At 46.8% G+C, this 27,956-nt stretch overlaps 1 protein-coding gene across 1 annotated transcript; it reads right to left on the reverse strand.

Moving 5' to 3' along the window:
• Positions 1-3,039: 3,039 nt before the first annotated feature.
• On the reverse strand, positions 3,040-27,915 carry MKNK1 (MAPK interacting serine/threonine kinase 1; the record flags this gene model as incomplete). The annotated part of the gene is given in 13 exon segments (XM_084243178.1): positions 3,040-3,066; positions 3,068-3,278; positions 4,581-4,624; positions 5,794-5,958; positions 6,586-6,780; positions 8,595-8,690; positions 13,468-13,523; positions 16,735-16,839; positions 18,865-18,938; positions 20,477-20,556; positions 22,591-22,688; positions 25,551-25,652; positions 27,900-27,915. Coding segments are annotated over 13 exon segments (1,269 nt in total).
• Positions 27,916-27,956: the final 41 nt, after the last annotated feature.

The raw sequence follows: 27,956 nt of genomic DNA on the forward strand, positions 1-27,956 counted from the left end.
CCGCTGACTAGATTTGAGGCAAGAGACCTAAGGTCTGGAACATTCCAGCCAGGTGGAACCAGCTCTCCCTTAAGTCTCAGTCCAAGAGATGGAAGCCCTAGAGACAGGAACTGGTTGCCATGGTTCTAGGTGCCACAGCCTCCTGCAGTGTGTCTGCCACACCTGCCTCTGCCCAGCAGTCAGACATACAGCCTGGTTCTCAGAAAGGTCACCTAGTGGACAGTGGCAGGACTAGAGAACCCAATCAGGCTCTTGCCTGGCACCACCACTGCCCCTGGAGGACAGGGGCTCCGGCCCACAGGAGCCGAGCAGCCAGTCAGCAGCAGCAGCCCGCAAAGGACAGAGGCCAGCCCATCTGCAAAGTCCCTATCCATTTCCACCCACACAGCCCTTCTGTAGACAGAGGGCTCTGGGAGCCAGAGGAGGCAGAGCTCGTCTCCATGACAGCAGGAGCTGAGTAATTCTGCCCCAGGATACAATAAAAACCACCATAGCTAACATTTACCAAGCACTCACTGTGTGTGCCTGGAATTGCTCTAAACACTTACTAATTTGCAATTTTCACAACAGCGCCATGAGGTAAGCATGGTGAGTCACTCAGAGATTAAGTGACTTGGTCAAGGCTTAAAGTTAGTAGTGAGAGAGCCGGGATTTGAATGTAGGCCACTGGGTGCTGCGATTCTCTGGGAACTCTATTTCTCCCATCTTTAGGTGTAGAGCCCCGGCAAGCTGTTTCTCCTTTCTCTACTTGGTTTCTATGTCAAGCGGGATAATAGTGCCTTACCTTAAGACCGCTGTGAGAATTAAAGCCAATGAACTTCTCAGAATGGACCTTTTATCTAGTAAGTGCTAGCAAAGCCAGAGGGCACAGTGGCGTTCAAACAGTGCCTTGGAGCAAGTGAGTGGACAAGATGGGGGAGGCCAAGTGGTAGAGGGCACAGCCTAGAGAAAGCAGAGGCAGGAGAGCCTGCTGCAGCCCCACACAGGGCAGGGAGTGGGGAGGGCTCGGTCCAGGCAGCTCTTGGAAGGCACATTCCTGCTGGGCCAACCTGGACGAGGACTGAGCCGTGGCTGGAGTCTGGAGACAAAACTCATAGCCTGGTTCTGATTCGCCAGGGACTAGATTTTGCGCCAAAGGCTCGGATCCCACAGGCGTATCTTTCCAGCCCATCCCGCTCCAGGTAGATAAAGAAGGGAGGTGAGGGTTACTGCAGAGGGGGGTCGGTCACCAGAAACGATGCCATCGCCAACAGGGAGGCACCACGGTGGAGAAGAGCAGTGGCCCAGTGCCCCGCCTGCCCTCAGAGCCAAGAGCGCCAGCCCCGTCTCCCCTGCGCTCTCCAGGGAGAAGGGCTGCCAGCAGGGCCCAGTCTACTGCCCCCTCAGACCTTTCTTGCCGCCTCCTTGAGAACAAATGAAGGTCCTCCCCACTCCAGCCCTCTCCCCTGGCTATTTGGCGCCACACAGGAGTTGTCTGCCGTGCACACGGGGCTGTGGATGTGAGGCGCTCTTTCCCGGGCACACAACATCGCCTCAGGAAAGGCTGTGTGCCTGCCAGGCAGGGCCCGTCTGCTGACGCGCTTTTTAAAGCTGGTCTGTGAGATGGTGGCTGCACTGCCTGGTCCAGCACTTGGTGGGGAGATCCTGAAGGGCGGAAGGAAGCCCATTCTCATTCATCTCTGAGCCCTGACCCGGAATAGGAGATTGATAAATGTTTGATGAATTTCATGTCCTCATCTGAAAAAGAAAAGCAGTGATGTCTCCTTCACCTTGTTTTATGGATCCAGTGAAGTGCTATATTTAGAGGGTCCTGACAGGGGCACCTTCTCCCCGCCCAGCTGGTCTTGGCCCCTCTCTGGAAGGTCTGTCTCCTCCTCAGCTCTGCTGGTAAAGAAAGGACTGCCAGGAAGACCAAAGCTGGAATTTAAAACAGTTTTATTAAAACAAGCACAGTGTACACTAGCATCACGGTGTTACACAAACTTCTGTCTGACTTCTGTGGATCAGTTTTCTCCAGGCCACTGGGCAGGGCAGCTAATCTGCATGGATGTGCCCTCGGGCTCCCTGGTAGCGAACGGTTCCCCTAGCGGGCGCCACATTGCTCAGACCAGGCAGCCAGGCTGCCTCTGACCTGGCTCCACATCTGGCACAGAGGCCTTGCACTGCCCCTGGCAGGTCCCACCCTGTACACCAGACCTGAGGGACATGGCAGACATGGCCTCTCAGTTGCCTATCTTCTTAATAACTTAAAATCCGGGTAAGAGGGAAGACCTGATTAAAACCCCGATGCAAGAAAGTCCAGGAAAGAGTGACCTACATGCTCTGGAAAGTCTGGGCTTGCAGTGGGAGTTTAAAGTCTCATCTTGACTGGAAAAGCATGGTTTAAAAAAAAAAACAAAACAAAACAAAACGAAGTAATACTGACTTTAGCAGCAATCCCAAACAAGGGAGATGATGATAAATGAGGGATTCATTCTGGTCACGGCAAAGAAAGATTATGTGCTTCTCCGTGCTACAGACTGGAAGACTGATCTGGCTTCCGGAACGCAGATGCTCCCTGCCCTTCCCTGAATTGAGGGTAGCTTTGCTCGGCAGAGGGGGAGGACATCCAGAGGACAGAGGAAGGTGGAAAGACTGGAGGGGGGCAGGCTGTGTGACAGCAACGAGAGAGGGAAGAGGCCTCTGTCGGACTTCTCAAGTCCAGCTCCCTGAAGGCTGCGGGCGCAGCCCGCCACTGCCCTGAGCACAGGCTCCATTCTGGATCTACGGGCAGGCAGGCGAGCTGGTGGGCAGAAGCCTAGCACAGACAACACTGCTGCAGGCGATTATGCAAAGTGACAAGTGATTGCTTTCCTTTTCAGAGACAATCCCTTTGGAAAAAGCCTTTTCCTGAAGGTCTCTGGGGCCTTTGTGGACAAAAAGGCCTGAAAGGTGTTATGGACCAGGTCTTTCTGCCTGCTCTGCAGACTCTGACCACACAGTTTTCCAGAAGGGCAATGCCTGGACGGGCCTAGGGCCTGGAAGGTGCGAAGGAGTGTGTCAGAGGGCTGGGGGTGTCGGGCACGGTGACTGCCGTGTCTCCGCTGCGGCCTGCCTGGGCCAGGGCTCTCCGGCGGGCCAGGCGTGACTTCGAAGGAGGGGAAAGTTTCACAGAGCAGAAGCCCTCAGTCAGTGCCTCTGACTCTTCTGCCAGTTCGTTCTCCTCGTGCTGAGATAGCTGGCGGTTAAGGGCTATGGCCTCAGCTGCAAAGAGAGTCAGGTCCATTGTGCTGCTGTTTCTGCAGGGGCAGGGCAAGGGCACAGAAAAGAGGCGATGGGGCTCAGTGGGGTCAGCCGGGTCAAATCCTGACACCACCACCAGCTGCTGCTTTTCATACTCCCACCAGATTTGTCTGAGCTGGCACAGACTGCCCTGCAAAGTAGTTCTTTCATGGGGTTGACTCTCACTTCACTGAGGCTGAAGTGGCTTTGGGCCTTAAGTACAGTCCTTAGCCTGGGGAGTCAGGCCAAATGCCCCCTTCTGTTTCACGCACCCGCCTCTGAGCTCCCGTGGTTGTGCACACAGCTCTGCCCAAGGAAGGGCCCTGGCAATTGAAACTCACCAGGTATGCCCTGCTCCTCACCAGGGAGGGAGTGCCAAGAGCTGGGGCTGTGCCTTTGTGTCTGTGTCTCCAGAACCCAGGTCAGGGCCAGCATATAACAGGCACGTTGGACTCAGCGAGTAAATTTTCTAAGGTGGATCTGAGGTTTGGGGTCTTAGGATATCCGGAGGTGTAGCTCTAGAGAATTAGGTGGGAACCCAAGCAGGGCAGTGGCATTTTGGCTCAAATGAAATTGGAAATGTAAAGGTGTAAGACTTCTCTGTGTAGAAACTGGCTATGAGGTTGGTTCCCACAAAGCTTTAGCCTTGGCCCTTTGGGATTAGGGCACTGCAAGCTGGAAACACAGTCTAGTGTTAGAAGGCACCAGAGTCAAACAGATCTGGGTTCAAAGTTTAGCTCTCCAGACTAGTGTGTGGCTTTGAGTAAGTTAGCTGGAGCTCTCTCTGGTTCGCTTTTCTCATCTATAGGAGGGATAAATGTGCTGTAAACACCACAGAGGTAATGTATGCAAAGCCCTGAGCCCCACATCTGGCATGTGCTCTATGCTGTACAGTGGCCAGCGTTATTGTCTAGCAGTGTCTCTAACAATTGGTCCCAGTGGCTTCTACGTTCCTGTTTCCTGCTGCTTTCACCAACCCAACGCAGAAGACAGCTTCAGTGTCAGTAGCCAGAGAGGCCTCTCTTTGGGTGTAAATGCTGATTAATAGTTAGGATTCAAGTGGATATACACCACAGCACAAAGAGAGGCCTGAGAAGTACTGGAAGGCAGGGGAACCAACCAAGTAGAAGAGAGGGCGACAGATCTGTTATAGAGAGAGGAAGAGAAACGGGCAGAGAGGCAGGGAGCCCCTTCAGGAGGAGGGTATCTGAGCGTAGTGATGTGTTCTCTGCCCCCACCTCCACCCCAGTGTGTCTGAGAGCAGGAGGGTAAGTCACAGCCAAAGAAAGAAGAGTGCTGAGTGTCGTGGGAACATTTACCTCTGGAGGACTTGCGGCGTGGGGAGTCCCCTTTCTGGAGCTTGCTAGAATGGGAAGGATAGATGTGTGGGTCAGCAAGGCTTCCTCTTCAAGAGCTGCCCCCACCCAAGTCAGCACAGAGGGGGTAGAGGCCCTGGCCCAGCACCAGCCTTAGGCCACATGTGCTCCAGGTCAGACCTTCCAAGGAGGGAGGGAGCAAGGTACATCTCCAAGCCACCTGCCCCTGCCTGCAGAGCATCTCTTTGCCAGGCAAGGTCCTGCTCCAAGATCCAGCTCAAGGGTCACTTCCCCTGTGACATATTCCCTCTTCCCTGCTACCTCCCTAGATCCTGGTCCTTTGGGGCCCCTAGGACTTTTGATGAGCATCTGTCATGTCCGTCCTGTCATTTATCCCTCGTCTCCTTCTCCCCATAAGAACATGAAGGCAGGGGCAGGGTCTTACTCATCCCAATGTCTGGCATGTGGTTGCTGCTCAGTAAAGAGAATAACTCCGGGGTGGCTGGGAATGAGCTGCTAAGAGACTCTTGGATTGGGTCCGCATCGGGTTGTAACACAGGGCAGGTGATGCTTGCTTTCTTCCACTGGCGGGGCCACAAGACAGGCTAGGGCCAGGAGACACAATAAACCACAGCAGGTCTGGCACACCCCCTGGAAGGGCTGAGGCCAGGAATAATGATTAACCAAGGAGGGATGGTTAACATGGTTTCTAGTGAAGAACTGGAGGCTTAATTTGGGGATAATATAACGTGTCCTTCAGGAATGATGTACCCAGACCCACAGGATGAGAAGAGCCAACATGCCCACAGTGTAGCCACACAGCAGGGCAGCAAGGCCGTGCTTCTGGATGTCCCCAGCTAATGATATTTTTGCATGAAGGAATGGTACTACAGGCCTCAAATATTGAAGCCACGCAGTTTTCTGGGCTGTGTGCCTCTACCAAAGTGTGATGGACATGCCAATTCCCCAGAGACCTCTGTCCATTCCAGAGAAGCAAGGTTAGAGCCAAGTCTGTCACAGCAAGGGGATCTGCCTGGGCTAGGTTAGTCCCCAGTCCACCCAGGTGCCCAGGAATGGAAGCTGCTACAAGATTTCCCTCAGTTCAGCTGATATCAGCCACCTGGGCTACTGGTCAGCGCTCCCTGGTATGCGACTTCCTCATGGCTGTGCCACAGGCCTGAAGAGGTGGACCATCACCCCTCCCTGAGTCACTCACCCCCTGCACCCATGGGTGCTGCAGAACTTGGGCAGCACTCAGTCTCTGCTTTGCATCGCGAACCAGTAGCTTGGAGATGAGATCTTTGGCCTCCTTGGAGATATGTGCCCAGTCCTTGTCAGGAAACTCATACTTGCCTTCTTGGATGCTCTCAAACAGCTTGTCCTAGGTAAAGAAGATTCCTCCTGAGGCCAGACTGCCAGGGACTGGGCAGCTGACCTCGGCTGAAGCTGCAGCTCATGTCTTGGGTGCCTTCCCTGACACCCACCCCCCAAGTCATCAACCATACAGCACACCCTCGGAGGGCCAGGGTGGTCATGCCACTTGGTGAGTGAGGTATCGGGACTAGAGAAGAAAGCCTACACTCCTTGGCCCTTCGTGCTGGCCCACCATGAGAGGGCCGTGGCCTCCTCCCAGGTCTCGTCTCCCACCATTAGCTTTATCCCACTCTTCTTCCTGCACGCATGCAGCTGTTGACATCTCTGTGCCTCTGCTGTTCCTTCTTGTATTTCTCACTCCTTCCTGGGGCCAAGACTCATTCTTTACGACTCAGCTCAGGTGTGATCCTCTTGAACAATCCTCCCCTGAACAACCAGATGGGTGGAGGGCACGATTATCTCGACTTTGCAGCTGTCCTCGGATAGCAAAGGGAAGTGGCACTATAAACCCCCTTCCAGATCAGGAACAATTCCCAGTCCTGTCTGACATTGGACAACCGCACTGAACGCCCCTCCAGGCCCCCCACTTTCCCCCACGCAGGCCTATGCAGTAGGGTCCCGGGGCTGCACTCACCTGGCACACCCTGCAGACCTCTCCCCGGTCCCAGCCACAGTCAGCCCCACAGTGGCCCACGAAGGGGGGGTAGCCGCTCAGCATGATGTAGAGGACCACGCCCAGGCTCCACAGGTCACAGCGCTTGTCATAAAAAGTGGCCTCGTCCCTGAAAACCTCCACCACCTCGGGGGCCATGTATTCCGCAGAACCGCACTGTGGAGGTTAGGGTTGGGAAAGGGAAACGGCAGAGACGAGAGAGGCTTAGTCACAGGGGGAGGACATGGCAAAAAGCAGAATGTCACAGGACTTGAACAAGGGGATGGCGCTGCAGAGGAAGCTGACAGGAAAGTCAGAGTCTGCCTGTTACCCCAAAGCACTTAGAAAAGTTGGATCGGCTCGACATTTGTAAACTGAGTCCTATGATGCCCCACAACTGGCGATCTTGTCTTGTCCAGTCCTTCCCCTAAGTAGGCGAGACTTAGTCAAGAAGCTCTAGGAATCTGTCCCTGCCCCAGTTCTCGGTAAGCAGATACTTCCTGTCCAGGTACCTCAACAAACCAGGGGCATGGCTCTGGGAGGGAGATCTGCAGACACCCAATTCCGTAAGGCAAGGGTTTCTTAAAGTGACGTTCTGCTAAGTTTCCCTGCTAGCTCAGAGCAAGGAAGTATATGAATTTAAATTTGAGGCTATCAAAGCTAGGTGAGCTCTTGGAACAAATCCAATCTCCCACTCTTCTCACTTACAGATGGGGAAAACCCAGGCCTATGAGGAAACAAGGCAATTGGCTCAAGCATGTCAGTGGCAGACCCAGGACTGGAATCCAGGATTCTTTCCTTCCACCCTTGCAGAGAAAAATACTAAGATGAAAAATCCAATTCTTTTTGCTCACCTCTTCATTATTTCACCAAGAGATATCTTCCTCTCCCACCTACCCAACTAATGTGATGGGAGGATGGTAAGTGGAGAAAGGACGTTTTCTTTGTTATTGGCAATTAGAGTTAATAACTTTGAGAACAGGGCCTCCCCGGTGGCGCAGCGGGTGGAGCACAGTGTTGTGGAGCTGTACACAGCCTCTTCAGCACCAGTTTGATTCCCAGCCAGCCAGGGAACAACCCACATGGTGCAGCCGACCTCTCCTGACTCTCCCGCTCAGCAGTGTACTTCGGTCAATCTGCCTGTTCTGTTCCCCACTCTGTCTCTGGTGAATCCTCTCACCCCCCACATCTTGGGCCTGTACCCTAGCTCTTGTATGCATAAATAAATAAATCTTTAAAAAAATAACTTTGAGAACAACGTAGCTCAGTATAAAAGCTAATACAGAAACATTTCTAATAATGTTGTTCAGAATAAAAATACGGGCACATTTAAATGCATGCCTTAAATAAAAATTATCAGGAAAATTTACTTATGAAGCATATGAATCTCAAAGAATCATGATAATTATAGTGTATCGAGCATGTACAAGAGATGTCTTAGGATGAAGGAGCCCCCAGCAGCACTGTGTGAGTGTGAAATGTGAACTGAAAGCAGCATTGGATTGGAGCAAAGATAACAGCCAAGCAATCCTGCATGCATGGAGCCTGGGAACTCAGTTCCCACCACAGAGAGACCATGCGCTCCGTGCCCCACACAGGTGGATGTGCCATTTGTCTGAACGTGAAGAGGACCTGGAGCTGTCTGCATGCTTGTATGTGAAAGGGCTGGCCTGGGAGCAGGGCCTGTCTTTACCTGGTCAGGAGTCAGAGCTCAGCCTCTTCTGAGAGGCACAGTTTGTCCGGTCATTGCCAGAGGACCCACCCCCACCTAAAAGCTCTAATGTCAGTTTCACTAGCAATGAACCACTTAGGAGGAAGGGTTTTACCAACATAAAGCAGTGAGTCAAATAACCCAGGTACCAGGAAGCGATGAAGATACACCTGATTTTCCTTCTTTAGCCCACTGTCTGGGCTCCGAAGCTTGGGTCAGGGGTGCTCTAAATGCACAGGAGCCCAGAAGAAAGTGGCCCAGAGGGCACGGCCATACATACTGGTGTAGTCAGCTCTGGTGTGGTGATGGGGGTGCAGGAATTGTTCAGTTTCACCTCACTACCCAAGTCAAAGTCACAGATTTTCACTGGAGACACCTAAAAAAGAAAGCCGAAAACAAAGATTACAAATAAAAGAAACTAAAGGGCTTAAGGAGCCCAGCATGACCCTGGGGGCTCAGGACTGCATGCAGCCACTGCAGCTTCCTGTCACATCACCGCTCCCCTCTCTGGGTTGACTAGAATCACCTGCGGGTTTATCCTAAGTCCTCTTCCCCACACTCTTTACTTCCTATGCTGTGTGAGCTCATGGTGTCAGACTGCTGCGAATTTAGTATGAAACGTAGCAAACCTATGGAACTCTTGCTGACCAACAACTTGTAAGCAGAGAAATTAATACATATTCCTGAAAGGTGCACTCCTACAGCCCATTCAGTGGAGGGCAGAAGAATCTGAGTAAAACCCCTGACCATCTCAAGTGGCTTAGTGTGACTGACTCATTCTGGTTTGCTTGCTTGGCATTTTGTGGGTTTAAGCATGGAATGTCCTGAGGTCCAGGAAACCCCTTGGCTGCAGGCAAACTGGGATGGTTGATATCCAGGTGATATCAACACAGCGGCCAACCCCCCAGAATTGGATGTGTGCTGCCCACAGACAGCAAGATTCATCTCTGGGGCCAAGTGGGAAGGCAGTTTGTGTGCACAGAAAAGTTGGAAGCTATATAGTGAGTCAAAAATGCTGGTTCTGTGAGTCCCAGCTCAGCTATTTACCTGCTGGGGAAGCCTGGACAAGTCTCTCAATTACTCTTTCTTTCCTTCCTTTCTCCCTCCCTCCCTTCTCTCCCTGACATTCTTTCTCTTTCACCAAGCTTCTCTTTTAAAAAAGAAATTGGTAAGGGCCTCCCCGGTGGCGCAGCGGTTGAGCGCTGGGTTGCGAAGCTCCCCGCGGCCTCTGAGATGCCGGTTCGATCCCCGGCTGCTCCCCGCCCACCGGAGGAGGGTCCCACATGGCGCGCAGACCTCTCCTGCCGCCCGCTGCTACCCTCAGCAGTGTGCTTCGGTCCTTCTGCCTGCTCTGCTCCCCGCTCTGGCTCTGGTGAATTCTCTCACCCTCCCGCGCTTCTGACTGTACCCAGTGCTTGTATAAACAAACAAACAAACAAATAAATAAAAAAAAAAGTAAAAAAAATTGGTAAAATATCAATATACAGAACATAAAATATAGCATATTTCACCATTTTTGGTGTACAACTCACTGTTGTATAACTTGTACCACTGTCTGTTTCCAAAACTTTCTATCACTCTAAACAGAAACCCTGGATCCATGAAGCAACAACTCCCCATGCCTCTTTCCCCAGTCTCAGTAACATCGAATCAACTTTCCACCTCTATAAATGTGCCTATTCCAGATATTTCATACAACATTTGTCCTTTTGTGTGTAGCTTTTTTCACGTAGCACACTGTTTTCAAGATTCCTCCATGTTGTAGCTTGTATCAGAACTTCATTTTGTTTTATGGCTGAATAATGTTCCATTGTGTGGTTATACCACATTTTGTTTATCCATTCATCTGTTGATGGACATAGGTTATTTCTAGCCTTTGGCTATTGTGATTCATGCTGCAGCGAACACTGGTGTTTAAGTCTGTTTTCAAGTCTTCTGGGCATATACACAGGTGTGGATTGCTCAGTGCTGTGCAATACTGTGTTTAGTATTTTTTTTTATAAAGTTGGGGCCCCAACCCCATAAGACTGGTATCCTTTTTTTTTTTTTTAAAGATTTATTTATTTATGCATACGACAGCTGGGGTATATAGGCCAGAGATGCGGGGTGGTGAGAGGATGCACCAGAGACAGAGTGGGGTACAGAACAGGCAGACTGACTGAAATACACTGCTGAGGGGAGCAGCAGCGAGACAAGAGAGGTATGCTGTGCCATGTGGGTTGCTCCCAGCATGCTCCTCATGCTGCAGAGGCTGCGGATTGCTTCATAGTGTGGTGCTTAACCCCTTGCACCACTAGAGTGGCCCTATGTTTAGTTTTTTGAGGAACTTACAACCTCCACACAGATTATACCATTTCATGTTCCCACAAGCAATGTACCAGGGTTCTAATTTCTCCACATCCTTATCAACACTTGTTATTTTCTATTTTTCTAATTATAATCTAACTAGTAGGTGTGAAGTGGTATCTCATTGTGGTTTTGATTTGTATTTCCCAAATGACTAAGGATGTCAAACATCTTTTCATATGATTATCAGTCATTTGGATATTTTCTGGAGAAATGTCTATTCAAGTACTTTGTTTTTAAATTGGATTTGTTCTTTCGATGTTGAGATTTAGAAGTTCTTTCTTTATTTTGGATATTAAATTCTTACAGATAGATGATTTCCATATATTTTCTCCCTTTCTATGGATGGCCTTTTCACTTACTTGATAACGCCCTTTGACACTCAGTCTCTCTTTATTTGTTTTTCAACCACAAGAAAAGGGCACCAAACCTGTGCTATGAGGATCAAATGAAACAAAGGACAAGAAAGTCCACTGGCAACCAGGTAACATAGTAGTTTAAAGCACCTCTGGAGTTCTGGGGCTAGACTGTCTTAGTTTTAATCTTTATTCTACAACTGGCCAGTTGAGGTGACTTTGGGTGCATTTCTTTTTTTTTTTTTTAAAGATTTATTTATTTATGCATACAAGAGCTGGGGCACAGGCCAGAGATGCGGGGGGATAAGAGGATTCACCAGAGACAGAGTGGGGAACAGAACAGGCAGACTGACTTAAATACACTGCTGAGGGGAGCAGAGGGCGAGACAGGAGAGGTCTGCTTGGCCATGTGGGTTTCTCCCTGGCTGGATAGGGATCAAACTTGCGCTGCAGAAGCTGTGGATTGCTTCATAGTGTGGTGCTTAACCCCTGGCACCACCAGGGAGGCCCTGGGTGCATTTCTTAATCCACCTGAACTTCAGTTTCCTCATTCATAAGAGGAAGATGATAATCATAACTACACCATGAGATTTTACAAGTACTGAGTAAAATGAGTGCTGGGCACAATGAAAACATTCAAGAAAATGTTAGCTATAATAATCATTAATGATCATCATGATGATAAGGATAAATCATACAGTTATATATGCTGGAGTCACTGACAGGAAGTCATAAGATCTTATTTGAACCAGCACATTACTGTTCCCTAAAAAAGGGTCTTGAGCACCAGATGGCTCACACATCTATGCAGTCATTCCTGATTTAAGAGGTATCTCTAAGTCCAGACCAAGATGTGTGTGTTCATGCACTGGCACATGTATACACACACAGAGCTATGAATATGGGCTATGGGAACCGCCACGGCCTACCAAACAGAATTGTTGAATTCACACATGCTAATGGAAATACAAACACTCCCATTTACTACCAGACTGAGTTAAAGTTTAAAATAGGTTGCATTTGTTCAATACCAAGTATAAGTGTTTGTTTGTTTATTTATTTATTTACTTAGATTTATTTATTTATGCATATGAGAAAGGGGGTACAGGCCAGAGGTGCGGGGGCTGAGAGGATTCACCAGAGACAGAGGGAAACAGAACAGGTAGACTGACTGAAATTCACTGGTGAGGGAAGCAGTGGGTGAGTCAGGAGAGGCCTGCTGTGCCTGGCCCGGGATCGAACTCATGCTGCAGTGGCTGCGGATAGCTTAACAAGCTGCATCTTAACCCCTTGCACCAACAGGGAGGCCCAAGTGTTTTTTTTTTTTTTTAATGAAGGAAAAGATAAACAGCTGGGACTACATTAAAGTAAAAAGCTTCTGCACAGCAAAAGAGACAATAACCAAGATGAAGAGACACCCCACAGATTAGGAGAAAATATTTGCACTCCTATGTTCATTGCAGCATTATTTATAATAGCTAAAATGTGGAAACAACCTAAATGCCCCAAAACAGATGACTGGATCAAGAAAATGTGATATATATATATATATATATATATATATATATATATATATATATATATTTACACAATGGAATACTATTCAGCAATCAAAAAAGATAAATTTATGCCATTTAAAGCAACATGGATGGAGCTGGAGGGGATTATCCTCAGTAAAATAAATCAGAAGGAAAAAAAATCAGATGGTTTCACTTATAGGAGGAAAATAGGGAAACCATACAAGGGATTGGAAAAAAAATGACAAAACTAGCAGGGAAACTATAAATCGAGACATTCATCAGGGGAGGGGGAAGGAGAGGGATAAAAACAGGAGGGAAGAGCACAAGAATCTGTGGTGATGGTTCACGGGTGCCTTGGTGTGGTAATTTTATGGGGACAACACCTGAGAGGAGAAATCAAACACTGCATAAAAATGAACAATGATGTAAAATTATAGAAATGAAAATGGGGAAAAAAGTTTTCTTATTAATAGGTCACTTTGAAAACAAACCCTTCTCAAGAAACTGCTTCCTAATTATTACTTCTGGTGGTAGACACCACCTGGCATATATACTACAACAAAAACATCATTTATAGGCAGAGATTTGTTTAATATAAGGTTGGGTGATTTCTTTGTGACACACATCAACCGCTCTAGGTAGATGCCTTGGACTAGAAAACATTCATTTTGTGAAGGTCTCGTATATTTTAGAAACTCTCAGACTTAAGCCAATCACACTGCTGCTAAAGAGCAAAGAAAGGACAAAGATTAGCCCTGCTTGGAATGTAGAAACACTATACATCAGGCATAATGTTCCCACGTATTATTGCCATGATACTCAGTCAAGTTGGTCACTGAGGCTGAGAACTGCTAATGGCCTAACACTGAAAGCAACGGTGGCTTCCCTGCATCGGTGTAAACTGTAACATCCCAAATCGGGCCCCAGGTACCTTTTCTGGAGATTCACATAATATATTTTCTGGCTTCAGATCACGGTGAGCAATGCCTGAGAGGACAAAGAGCAAAGAAATGGTTAACATATGCACATAATTATCAAACATTCCACACACAATTAATTTTTTCCAAATGCTGCTGTTCGCAGATTAATTCCCAATTATGGTACATTAAAAAATCAACGAGCTGCAGGAGGCAGAAGGAGCCAGAGACACAAACCAAAAGCACAGTTGATTCTGCAAGTTCTTGAAGCAGAAGCTTTAGAAGCCTGGCAGGGATAAGAAAGCTAAATGAATCCCAGCCAGTCTACCTTTCAGCAATGTCAACCAAGAACAAGAAAGCCTAATACAATGACACAGAGCAAAACGCTCTGCAAATGGCAATGCTTGGAACAGCAATGCAGAAATAATTAGTGCCTTGTTTGAGAGCATCTCAGGGGGCTGAGGCTGCTCTACCTCATTTCTTCTTGTGTGGCCGATTAAAAAAAAAAGATTCCTTCAGTGGGACTCCCTGAATGTTCAGAGGATCAAGTGTTAGTTAACAAATGCCCCAAAGCTTGTCTGATTCCCTTTCTCACCTGCTCTGCAAGTCCAGGACAGTTCTGCCAGAAGCTCAGCAAGGACAGCTTTGGCCTGAGAGTGCTGTTCTTAAGAGAGGCCACCCCTGCATTTTGGCCAGAGACCTCTGAAGGAGTGGGCAAATAGCAGCTTACCCTGTGAGGGGTTTAAAAGCTACTGATCTGACTAAGGTGGCACCTGGGGTAAATCACCTTCTAGACAAAGACAGGGAAAAAGAATCGACTCATAGGGTCATGGTGATCAACTGGCAGACACAGGAACCTCCAATTCCTCTTTCTTCCTGCAGAATGTACAGCTCAGAGACAGAAGGGTGGGAAGGTTGAGCAAAAGCCAAAGAGCTACTGCCTGGGAGTGCTGGAAAGCAGTAAGGGTTTCCTGGGCTAACAGGAAAAGCAGAATCTGTTTTATGAAAACTCCCTCATTCAACTTCTCAGGCAGCCCTCCCATTCCCTACAGGAGGGCAGCGGCCCAGCCCACCTGAGGCACTTCACTAGAGAGGAAAAACCTGAGCTCCAGCAGCTAAGTAACTTCATCAGTCACCTAATTGAATGAGAACCCAGAGCAACTCTGCCCAGGCTGCACAAATTGAGTCAGGCTACAGCTCGCCGCACTAAAAGTGAAAGATATTTTCCATTACAGCAAGTGCTCCCACAGAAGGATCACGAGCCACACATGGCGCCTTACTCTCCAAATAGGTGCCGATGGCCCAGTCGGCCTCCAGCCGGAGAACTGAGAGCCACGCTGTAATAATGGGCCTGCCTCGGTGAGCATACCAGCCATCGAGCGGCTCTGGTTCATTTCCCAGAGGTTAAGCTGCAGTGTGTCCAGTATTTAAAAGTATGGAACTTGTTTCAGGGCTGACCCATTCTTGCCCAATTCATCTTCCCAGCGTGAAGTTATTTAGAAAACAGCCAAGTTCGGCTAGAAATCGTTTTTCATCCCCTCCAACTTCTAGTCACGTGGGCGGCTGGCCAGCTAAATGTTAACAAGCACTTCAGAACTCCTAAGACACCACCAGCCTCGTTCCCTTTAGTGCATTATTGTAAAAAAATAAATAAATAAAAAATAAAACCGCCTTTACCCCCCTCCGAGGTATGGATCTTGTAAAAAGCGTGACCCAGTTTTGCAATCTACAGAGGCAGCTCGGGGAGCAGTTGTAAATCTTTGTCAGGCAGGTGTTACCTACATGCATCCCAGCTTTCAGAAACAGAACTACTGCTATTCATCATGCTGTGGAAAGTACAGGCACCCCCTTCTAGGAATTTTCATCCCATGTGCAAGTCAGGCCCCCAATGTGGGTGCTGTCAATATGGAGATCTCTTTCAGCCACTGGAGGAAACAAGATGGAACCAATGAACGTGAGCCCCCTGCCCACATGCCGCATCAGCCTGCACCATGGGGCTGGCACAGGCGGGACACACCAACAGCCTGTCTGCCAGCTGCACTGAGCATGCACACCTAGGGCGGCTGCCAACATCCACAGTCGTGAAGGGGACAGAGCTAAGTTACAGGTTATTTGCTCCATCCCACCCCTTACCAGGTAGAGTGCTTTATTCTAAGGGAATCTGTGTAAAGAATAAAAATGCTGGGCCTCCACTGGTGGCACAGTGGTTGAGCACTGGGCTGCGAGGCTGCCTGCAGCCTCTGCAGCACTGGTTCGTTCCCCCGCCTCCGGCGAGGGTCCCACAAAAAAAAAAAAAAAAAAAAAAAAAAGAATAAAAATGCTTTCTGCCTGTAGGGATGAGGGTGGAGGAGATGACGTTATTGAAGAACTACTATGTGCCGGGCACATAGTGCTAAACAAAGCAATACATGTGTATGATGCACACAAGGATAAAAGGGTTAGAACAGAGCATTGCACATCACAAGGGTGACTAAGTGTTAACTACTGCCCATGATTGATGTTATCATCTCTCCTAATTCCCATCATAACTCTGTGGAGCAGGCATTATTACTGAGTAAGCACACAGCTGGTAAAAAGGTGAAGCCAGAATTCACTTTTTTTCCCTGAGAGTGCTGTTGGGTGAGTTTTAAAAAAAATGCATGGAACAGTCCAACATATTTATGAAAAAGTAAATATGTCTATCTTGCAAAAAAGATTTAATTTACCACACAAATACATATATAATCAGTTCTGGATAAGAGATTGTAAACCTAAGTGTATCTCAAACTATAGCAGTTTGCTAGTTACTATCATGATAGTCAACGGACATCTCTAACTTTACCTTGTTAGTAGAAAAATGCATTTTCTATTTATTGTGAACAGCTATGGAACTACATATATACCATCATGTCAATTTTGAAAAAGGAGATAAAGGTGATGTATTTTAACAGACTAGGAGGAATAACACCCAAGTAGTTATATTAGAAAAGTCGCATTATGCACAGGTTTGCAGTCCTCGTTTGGCAAGGAAAAGGAGATCATCTATATATGCGCACATGCACATATACCTTGTTCAACACAAAATTTATTCATTCTCTTACCTGCCCTTTCTCCTGTGTTTCTACCCTGCTCATTAGCTCCACATCTAGCCACCATCAACACCAGAAACCTAGGTCTTCCCTTGCTCTCAGGGGTGGTCTGCCAGCTGCACCAGTTCCCAGTCTAGCTGAGCCTGTCCCTCTCCCGGGGGCCCTGGAAGCTGGCCAGCCCGACCCACCAAGCAAGGCAGAGGCTTGGCTCACCTTTGGTGTGCAGGAAGTCAAGGGCAGCAGCAACATCCCGTACCACTCGGCTGGCTTCTCGTTCATTGAAGTGCTTCCGCTTCTGGATGTGGGTTAGGATGGAGCCTGGAGAGCAGAGGGCACAGGAATGCCTCTTCTGGTTCTAGGCAGTATGACTTCTCAGAGGCCAGGCATTCACAAGTTTGGGATGGGGACATAGGTTTATTCATCTCTAAATGTCCAGCACCAAGTGCGGTATCTGGCACAGAGGAGGTGCCAGCACAAAACTGTACTGAACAGATCTGGACTGCTATCTTCTGCTATCTATCTGGTATCAGCTATGAAGAACACAGAAGGGAGAGAGAACAACTATTTAAATGACCAAAAAATATAAATGTCATTGGGGTACATTTGAATTCTGAAATTAAAAAGAACTAAAAGCGAATCCACACAGGGTTGGGGGACCTTAGGAACTTTTCCTCCTCTGCATCTGATCTTAGATGCACACAACAGTACAAATTTCTAAACCGAAATATGAGAACCTCACTGGATATGTAAGACTCTAGAAAAGAGAAAAAAGCTATGTTTCCCTCAACTTTCTCATATTGTTATCACTATCATCATTATGTTAACAATGACTAACATTTAGATAGTTACTATGTGCCAAGTACTACATAATACTCTTTAAATAGATTATCTTATCCTTACAACTGTACAAAATATAGTTATCCTCATTTTATATGGAGAACCTGAAGCCATGAATGGCTAGGCAACTTGCTCAAGATCACACACCAGTCAGTGGTGGCATCAGGACTCAAGCCCATTAAGACCAGCCTCTGTGAAGATGGCCCTCAGCGGATTTGTGCCCTGATTGCTGGGGGGAAAGGTTGCCTTGAGCCAACCACATTCCCTTTGCCCACTGGGTATGGCCTCAGTGGAACTGTACTCTAAGCGATAAGCTCCCAGATAACCCCGTTGCATCTCGTATTCAGACACATCATTCACAATCCTAGTGCTGCTGGGCTGGGTGGAGGCGGACCCAGGAGTGAACATATGGTTCGTTCTGTGGCCTTTGCTCACGACCAAAAGTCAGGGTTCTTATCTCTGTATCCTAGAAATGGCACACGTTTACTTATTATCTCTGGTTCTTGACATAGGAAGGAGATGAAAGATCTTTCATGTGTCATATTAATTAATCAAAGGACCCAACATGCTAGGGAACATTTGGGGGAAACAAGCTCTTGGCTAGTTCTCAGGCCTAGAGTCTCTTGTTTCCAGCATACCCAATTGGTTTAAAAATGTTAAAGGCTAATGTGTCACTATACAAAGGATTTCACGTAAACTATCTTCTTTCATCTCCACAGCAACCCAGGGAGGTAGGTGCTGTCATCATCCCTATGTTACAGATGAGAATACTGTTTAGAAAGATTACATACTTGCCCAAGGTCACACAGCTGGAGTTAGACTTAAACTTAGCTTTGATGGTTTCCAAAGCATGCTCTGCACCGAGCCCCTCTGCAGCCCTCCACTCAGCCCCAGACATCCTCCTTAACATTCACCTTGCAAACATGTCCTAGGGGTTGGGTGAGTGATGAGGAAGAAAAGGGCATTTCTATCCCTTTCTCTGTGTCAGGAAAGCAACTTTAATATCCATCCCAGTGATTACATATGTGGGGGTGACAGCAATGGTGGTGGTGAAGAATGGCAGCTCCCATCTGAAGGATGGCGCATTCTCAGGCCTCCTCCCTACTCTGGGTCTGTGTCCTAAACAATGGGACCTTCCTCCCCTCTGGTGAGCCTTCCTGGACTTCGCAAAGTATGCAAGAGCTTCCGGCCCATAATTAATTTAGTTAAATAGTGAACACACCAAAACAATGGATTGATAAATTGATGACTGAATGTATCTATATATGAGCTCTATTGTAATGAGAAGGTTTTTGTAGAATGCCCACACAGGTGACATTCTAAGCTCTGCAAAATGCTAATTATCATCCTTGCCTCCGGCCTCCCTTCTCCCAAATCAAGGGCAGTTTTAAGTCCTTCATCCTTTTTATTAGCTTGACTCGTTTTAGAAGTCTCTGGGATTCATGATGGATGATCTCCATCCTGGATCTTAATCAGAAGTCCAAACACATACTCAACAGTAAGTACCTCCTTGCAATTTCTCAAAGACCAAGTAAAACCTTGTATCATCTTCAAAGAACTCAATCAGCTCCAAAATGTTCCTTAAATAGGGGAAAATAGGAGGAAGGGGAGAAATGGTATTACATATTAAAGCTTAGAAATATGCAATGAAAATATACAACACCCTATAGCAGGGCAGAAAACAACTTAGAATCAAAATGCTTATTAAAGGCCCATGTTTGAGAAGTAGCCAGTGGTGTTAGCAAGATTCAGGTCACCTTATCTTTCCATAATGTTTAGTCTCTGGTGTTTTCACCAAGTCTGTGCTGTCAAACCCCAACCCTAAAACCCACTAGGTAGAGTTATAAAAAAGTCTCGGTCACATTAAACTGAATAAAATCTGCAGCCGACTGGAAGCAATTGCGGCTAATAACACTGAATAGTAGGTGTGTGTCCTGGAGGCAAGCAGCAAATAATTACTTGCCCTCCCTCTTGCCCATAAATCACGGGGCAGTATTTACATTGCCTGGAGAAAATGGAAACATCTGTCAAATAGACTTGGGGCCTAACGTGGGCACCGCTAGACCCTAACTGCTAAGCGCTGCTTAATGAAACAGCCGCGTTCTGGCCACCACAGCACTTGTGGCCTTCCCCCGTGAGCACTCTCTGTCTGCCTGAGCATTACCGTGCTCTGCCAACAAGGTCGTCTTGTAACTCAGTAGGGAAGTCACCAGCCTGGATATCGGAGGTGTTGGGGGCTTTTTTCTTTTAAAGAATGAAATAAACCAAGTAGAGTCTCTAATGCTGAACTCAGAAGCTGCAGGGTTGAAAATAAAAATCTGTCCCTCATAAAAAAATGCTGACCACTTTGGGAGATACCAGGCTTTTACTAGTGTGAAGGCGTCCAAATAAGATGGCCAAAATGGCCTAATTTGAAAGAAGATTGTAGAGGCACTGCCTGGAGTTAAATCAACAGCAGCCCCCATCCTCCAAGCTTAATGACAAAGCCATCAATACTGGGCAGGGCCACTGGCTCCCTGCTGACCCTGCTGTGGAGGGAGAGGGAGTGGGAAGCAGAGTCTTAGAGGTGACCCTGATTTAAAGCCACAGTGGGAGAGCCACTCATTTGGAGCTGGAGGTGAACAGACTAAGAGTGGGCTAAAACTACCTTGGCCCAGTTATTGAGTACAGGGTGTTACACAAGGGTTCCTAACTCGGCAGTAGATGCACGTATGTATATATTCTAGGGACAGAAAACATCAAATACTTTTAATGGTTCTTTACATTCCAACTTATTAAAACAGGTCCCAAAAGATTTCTACCAGGTAATACTTAGTCTCATTTCCAGAGACACTTGAAAGAAATAAAAGCCAATTCTGCCCCCAAACAGACACCAATTCAGATTCCTCACTCCTTTAACTTGCCTGAATTGTTAATACTTACAGTATCTCGGCCTAAAGAGTTCCTTTGCTGCTGCTGCTTTTCTCCATCTCTCATTGAAAGATGAAAGGAGCTATATGCATTTGGGGCGGTGTGGGGGGAGGATCTAAATGCTAGAGTAAGCAGGTGGTAATAAATAACCTTTTCTGTGTCCAAGCATCCCCTCAGAGATGCACAAGTTACCCAAAATTGTACTCACTCGTTTCCTTGACACTGATAGAGCGTCTCCACCTCTCGAAATACCCTGCTCCGGCTGTGCCCTGCTTGTTTTTCGATGATCTGTGGGAAGAATAAAATTTGTCATATACACTCACCTGACCTCAAAACACCCCCCAGCAGGGGCCCTCTGGGAGAAAACATGGCCAAATTCAGGCCAAACCCTGAGTAGGCTTGGAGTAGCCTGGAGTAGGCCTGGGTGACATGGCACTGTGGCTCCCTCAGCAGAGCAAGAGACTGTCCGGAGGGCTTTCCAATCTGTTCTACTCTGAAAAGTTACAGAGAAAATTCAGGATCAGATTACCTTGAAATTCCCTCCCAACCCTGAGACTCTAGGATTCTTCAGTTGGATGCTGGTAGGGAAGACCCTAACAAGACCAAGAACTGGGGAGTCATGCTGGGAGAAGAAGCCTGTCTCCAGGGAGCTTTCAAAGACCAGGAAAGGCATAGACAGAACTTCTAAAACCAAAGAATGGTCAAGTCAGGGGTCAGTGTTTGCACAAAGAAGCTAGAGGGCAAGGAGGAAGATTTTACTCTTGTGATTCAACTTTGAAGAAAAGGTCTATCATCCATAAATGTATTCAGATCTTTGAAAAACAATTCATATTTTTAAAATGTGCTTTTTACCATGCTGACGCATATTTTAAAAATAAATTAGTAATTTATACTAATCTGTTTCCAAAAAGGAATTGAGATGACATATATTTTTTTTAACCTATGAAGCAACGGCTTCAGCAAAAAGGAACACAGCTCATCAGAAGTGTTCTCCTTTATAAATCCATAGCTAGAACGATGGCCACTTGGTTAAAAGGAGAAAAAAAATGCCTCTTTTAGGAGCTGAAATTTGGCTGTGCTTCGACCTGGTGGATTTGAAATAGCATGAACCCTTCAATTCTAGTTCAGTGGTTCCCATACTTTGGTGGGCATCAGAGTCTCCTGGAGAGCTTGGTGAAAATAGACTTCAAGCTCTATTAAGCCTCAGTTCCCACATCTCTAAAATGAAGATACTAATACCCGCCTTCCTACTATTTCATGCAGTGGTTTCAGAGATGAAGATAAAGTGAACTGGTTGAAGTAGAAATATTTTACAAATTACAAAGTGCTATATTCTATATCAAGAAACCAGGGCCTCTGTGGGCTGTGTTAGCATTCCAGGTAATTCTGATATACATGCAAAGTTTAAAACTGCTCTACACCTGGGACTCTCAAACTTTAGTGATTATCAGAATCATCCAGGGAGCTTGTTAAAATTCATATTTCTGGGCCCACCCCTAGTTTCTGATTCAGTAGGGTTGGGACAGGGCCAGACTCCCAGTACTTCTAGTCAGTTCCCAGGCAATGCTGATACTGCTGGTGCTGGGGCCACCCTTTAAGAACCACTGCTCTAGCTCCATCCCTTCTTCCATGGGGAGTTGGCAAATGGGAGCACAGAGGGGCCAAGTGAGCCACTCCAAAAAAGCCATGCAGCTAGAAGCCACCTTCCTGACCCAAAGCGGAGTGCTGGGTGCTCATTATCATGATTCTGCACTTCATTTGTACAGCAATTTGTAATTTGTAAAATGTTTCTACTTCTACCAGTTCACTTTATCTTCATCTTCAAAACCACTGCATGAAACAGGGAAGGAGGGTATTATTATCTTCATTGTAGAGATGTGGGAACTGAGGCTCAAGTCAGTGACTTGCTCAAACTCAAAGAATAGTAGTTTGTCCGAACACATATTCATTCTAATTCCACATCTGGTTTTCTGTTCCCTGAAGCTGACTTCATCTGTCAGAATAATAAACAGCAGCTTACCATGAGTCAGGCACTTTATACATACTAACTTACTAAATACCCACAAAAATACTATGTAGATTCTATTATCATGACTGTTTTACAGATGAGGAAACTGAAGGACAGAGAGGTTAAACACATTAATTTGTCCAATGTTACACAGTAAATGATTACAGAAACCAAGATTTGAAGCCAGTGAATATAGCTTTGGAGCTCTCGTTCTTTCTGGCCACTGTATTATGAAATACTAAATTTATCTGGCTTAGAATGAGCTAGGACTGATCATTTTCAAAGTGAAGCCTGGCATCCAGGGAGACACTCACTTTGACAGCATACTCTTTGCCATTCTGCAGGCTCACTGCACCTTGAACTTTGGCATAGGCTCCCTCTCCAAGCAATTCAGAGGTCAGCTTGTACACATCTAGAGTTGAAATGGATGAGAGGAATAACAAGGTGAGTCACCCTTTTGTAAGCTAAGATGGAAATAAGAGTTTCTGTCACTCAGCTTCCCTGGCCTGACAACACAGGCACAGGGTAACTCCACTACACTCTTAGACCAAAGATGACTAGGTCTTCCAGCCTCTCAGAACCCCGCTTCTCAACAACCAGACCACATGGTAGGCATCTTGTTCCTCATGTCAGAAATGAGGTCAGTGGAAGGGTTTCAACTTGACACACACATCCTGAGCACCTACCATGTGCCAGAAAACATATTAACCTCATACTAGGGACAGAGTGAAAAATAAAACATAGTCCTACCTTTGAGGGTCATAGTCCACTGGGGAAGATAGATAAATACAGAGGTGACCCCAGAATAAACCAGGCTGGGGTAGGTACTACCACACAGGGATAAGACACAGTAAAAAGAGCAGGGGGTGGGAGAAGTTATATCTCTTCAGGGAATCTGGAAGATCCTCATTGATGGGGTATGATCAGTTGAGCTCTGTACTAGCATTGGTGACACAAAGGGGGATAAATCACCATTTTATTTTATATTACACTCAAATGAAGTCATTGGAGATTTTTAAGAAGTTTCTAGAAATCAACCACAGGAAACAAGAGACAGAAGATGCAAACAGATGCTTTGAGGTTTTTAGGGTACTGAGTCAGAGGTTTTAACAGAGTAATAGGTCTGGGTTGAAAGAACATTTAGGTGACCTGTCCAAGCTCACAAACAACACAAGATCTTTGAGTTCCCTCCAAAGGCAGTCACATTTCCATCATGGCCTCGGGGGAGCTGACCTCTTCTCCTCCTTTGGCCTCCATTCTTCAATGTTTTCCTCTGGAGGTGGCCTAGCTTTTAAACCCACAGACTGAGCAGAGTACTTTTTGACCAAGAAATTAGATTTTATCACTCTTAGTCATGGGAAGTACTATAATTGCAAAAGCTTTCCTTGAATAACAGGAAATACTCTTGTGTTCATCAAAAAAGAAAGACCTGTTGATTTGGAAACCATTCTAGAAACCTTTGGGTGTTTGTACAATCCCCTGCATCTTTCCCTGCTCCAGCTACTATTTAAGTGAAACACAGGCAGCCAGACAGACAAATGCTGCACTATCTTCTTGGTTCCATCACAGTTTGGTCTTGCAGCTGTTTATAAGAACATACTACTATTTGTGAAGTATTTTAAATCACATGCTTCTCTCACCAATGAGATATGAGCCTTTGATATGTCAGGATAGGCTGGTGGTTGAAGGGCCAATATTTCTGACTCATAAGAGGTTTGTTATTAGAATAACTCTACAAAATAATCCATTCATGGCTGGAGAGTGAAGAGATTCAGGAAATTTACAAGCTGTACCTTTACAGTGGGGAAGACTTTTGGGTCACCAGCTAGTCATCCCCCTGATAGTCCTTATCTCTAAAGGGAGTAAAACTGTGGACTAGAGGATGACATGCGACATGACTTGGGGATACAGGTGCTACTGTATTGAAGGACTGACTGGCAGCTTGCTTTTACACTTAAAAGCATTTGTCTAATAAGGCCTGCTCTCACCTGAGAAGGCATCCACCCACTAAATCGTAGGGCCATCCACCAGGTGCTTCTCAGTTCTGAACTGTAACATGCCCCCTTAGTGTCTGTGCTTTCCTATCATCTACATTTTTTGGGCATCTGCTCCTACCTGTTCTTCTTTAACCACACTTGGGGACCTGACTGAATGCCACTGTTTAGGAAGAAACACAGCCCCTCCTCCAAAGGAAGGGTCTTTTCTGACAGCAACTGAGCATGAGGTTCCTTCCCCCACAATTTCCAAACTGTGACCCAATACCTCCTATATCTCATTTTTTGTCCTGACTTCTTTCCTCAGTTTCACCTACCTGCCAGGCACCCCCTTCTTTATGTTCCACTTCCTGTTCCCTGCATCAGCAGGCAGCACCTGCCCTCCAGTGATCCGTGCACAATCCTCCCCATGCACCAGCCTCACCAGGATGAGGGGAGGGCGGAAGATAAGAGAAGGTCTTGACTGTGAACTGTAAGGGCCCCTGTCTGGCCATTCTTGTAGCCCCTACTTCTGGCATGGAGCCAGAGAACACAAAACTAAACATTTACTAAGTGAGTGCAGAAACCAACCAACCAACCCAATCAATTCACTAGTGTACCTGCAGAAGAGGGACCACAGAGGGAAGCTATTTCAGGTCTCACAATGAAAAAAAAAACCAAAAGAGATGAAGGGGATGTCACATCTAGGAGATGAAGGGGCTTGTCACAGCAGTGCTTTGCAGGAGTGGCTGGCGATTCACTTTACCTATCACATGTCCAGTGATAAGAGGACCACCACTGGCTCTGGTGCCTCCCACAAAGAGAGAGTTCAAAATATCTGAAGACCCAACATCATGTCCCCCCAACACGACATATATTCTTAAAATGGAGTCAAACTCACAGCACAAGTTGCTACAATCTCTAGAAGCCAAATCCTCTGATTATAGAAGACTAAAATTTTATTTGCATCATGGCGCATGCTATCCTCCTCTTATAAGGTTTCAGCAGCCCCTCCAGGAACAGCTGAGGAAAAGATCACTTTATATACGAATCTGATAGATTGGTCTTACTGTCACTGATGAAGGGCTCGAACCATTTAAAGGAGGCCTGTGCATCACATGAGAGCTTTTCCCATCCCTGCTCTCTCTCTGCCACTCCCTCGTATAAACACTCTGACCCTTGTCACACAGATAACCATGAACTGACTTTAAGATGGTGCACTCCATGATCTAGGCCCACTGGCTACCAGGATGCTCCTCTCACGCCTGGGGAGTCAGATGTAAGAAAGTTGTGTGACCAACCTTCAAACTTTCCTGGCAAGGAGTCAGTCGCTCGGGCCTTCCGCTTCTTCTTCCTCCTCTTGTCGCTTTGTGTAATGGGGAGAGGTTCACTGCTGCCCATCTCTGTGAGAAAAGAAGAGATGTAAGGGAAATATCACGGCACTGCTCCTGCTATAAATTCACCCAAAAGGGGGAAAAAAAAGTGTGTGTATATGTGTGTGTGTTGGGGGGGGGGCAGGGAGGACCTTTATGCTGATGGTTTTTAAATATCTGTGAAAGGTATTGATTTGTTTTGACCCAGAAGGCAAAACTAAAGGCAAAACCATTATAGAAGATCATTAACTTGTGGAAAGGAACTCAGAAAGACAGGTTGGATTAAAAGAAGATAGCAGAAGTCTGCTTTAATTGAGCTCATCAGCACATGGATTTATCTCTGCTGTTGATCAAACAGCGGCACCTAAACAGAACCACTGGTACTTAAAATGACTCCATAGGCAGAATCCCACCTGTGACATCCTCCAGTCTCAGCACCAGTAAAGCAGCACCCAGGGAGCTAAGCAAAAGCTTGCGTGTACATATCTGTCTTCCTCACTGGCTTGGGAGAGGGGCCACACAATGAAACCATACGTTCAGCACCATCCCTATGGATGTGCACAGGGAAACAAAAGATCTTCGATGTAGACCACCTCTGAGGAGGTACAGGAAGGCAGGGGATGGGTTTGAGAATGGCTCTAAATTACCTTCTGTGGAGACTTGAGTGCCTATGGAGCCTAGAACATACTCTCCCTACCTCAGATCCTTACATAAGAGGAGGCAGGTAGAGTCCCTTCAGAAGTCTGTAGTTAACATGTCTACACTGAATTGCTGGATGAAGTCATATACATATAGCAAAAACATTATTATCTCTCATGGGCAAGCCCCTGGGTCCCCATGTTAAAGGAAGGATTCGTGAGGCAAGTATTCAGACGTCAGGCAGACTGGGCAGGAAAGGTGAGGGACAGAAAAAAAAAAGCAGGAGACTGAGAGGGGGAAAGAGAAAAAGGAATAATGAACCAGTGCCCAATCATAGTACTGTTTCTAAGACACTCTAGTAAGGGCTTTCCCCTGTTAAAGATAAATTACTTATAGAACATGTCATGCCCCTGATCCAGAGTGGTGCCTTAATACTCTTTGCCTGCAGTTAGAAATAATAAGATTTCTCTGAAGTCTCTGGGTCTAAATCCCCACCAGGGTGATTAAACCTTTACATCCTTCTAAAATAGAGGCACTCGAGTGCTGATGGGGCATATGATGTGAGAGACTTTTAGACCAACCTTCAATAAACACAGGCTCTGGATTGTTGAATTTTTTTTTTTCTGAGATTTTGAAATGGAAGCTGGCTCTTTGCCCATGGAGGGGAAAGGCCCACGCTCTTCTCAGAGGACCCCAGCTGAACACGATCAGAGAAATGGCAAGTCTGCTCGGAAGATTGATTAGAGCCGGTGCACGTCTATACACTGTTCTCAGAAGCAAGTACACAACAGCCATTAGGAGAAAGCACACAGGACAGGACTTTCAACACCACAACCCAAAATGCATGGTAGGCAGCCAAGTGTCTGACAGCTCAATTTAGGTGTTCTTTCCTTCCAATTCCTTTTTCCACTTTGGGTACCCGGTGACAGCCGGTTTTCATTTATACTTTAGAGAACAGACAAGCACCCAGATAAAAGGAATCCACAGAGGATCTCAAAATGTTACTCTTACCAACAGCTTTAAGCATATGGTATATCTGGGGACTGCAACACACTATAAATTAAAAGAATTAAACTTAAATATCGGCACTGAACTATCCATGCTCACCAAAGTAAAAGGCAAAAGCTGCCCAACATAGTGAGGAGTCTACAGAAACAAGACACATGGTCACTCATCTCCAGGGGTGACCACTGGGGGAGGGGGCAGAGGCCACTGGGACAGCAGGCTGAGAAGGAGGAGCCACGTCCCTTTGCCTTGCCCTTGCGTGCAGTCTGCGTCAACCCTCGTCCCCATCTATTTTCTCACCAGCCCTGGGAGCCAAGTGCAGAGTGGACAGATTTTGGGTTCACTTCCCATTCTCCTTTCTCTGCCCACACTCTGATGGAGAACCTAAGGACAAGCAAAACAGCCAAAGGCTGGCAGTGTAGACAAGCAGCAAGAGAGCTGGCGGCATTATATTTCACAGGGGATGCTCAGACATACTTATGATTCGAGCTAGAAAACCTGTTAGCGGCAATTTACGCTTGGTTTTTACCACAGCAGGACTGAGGGAGCCTCTTGTGGAAGAAGCATACCTCTGAGCACTGCCATACATTCAACATTAGATTTTATGACTTCACACACAAAAAGATAGAATACCTGGTCTATTCTGCATGGATTTCAATGGAAGAGGGTACGCCAGGAGGGACAAATGGT

This window comes from Talpa europaea (assembly GCF_964194135.1).
Source record: "Talpa europaea genome assembly, chromosome: 9".
NCBI lineage: Eukaryota > Metazoa > Chordata > Mammalia > Eulipotyphla > Talpidae > Talpa > Talpa europaea.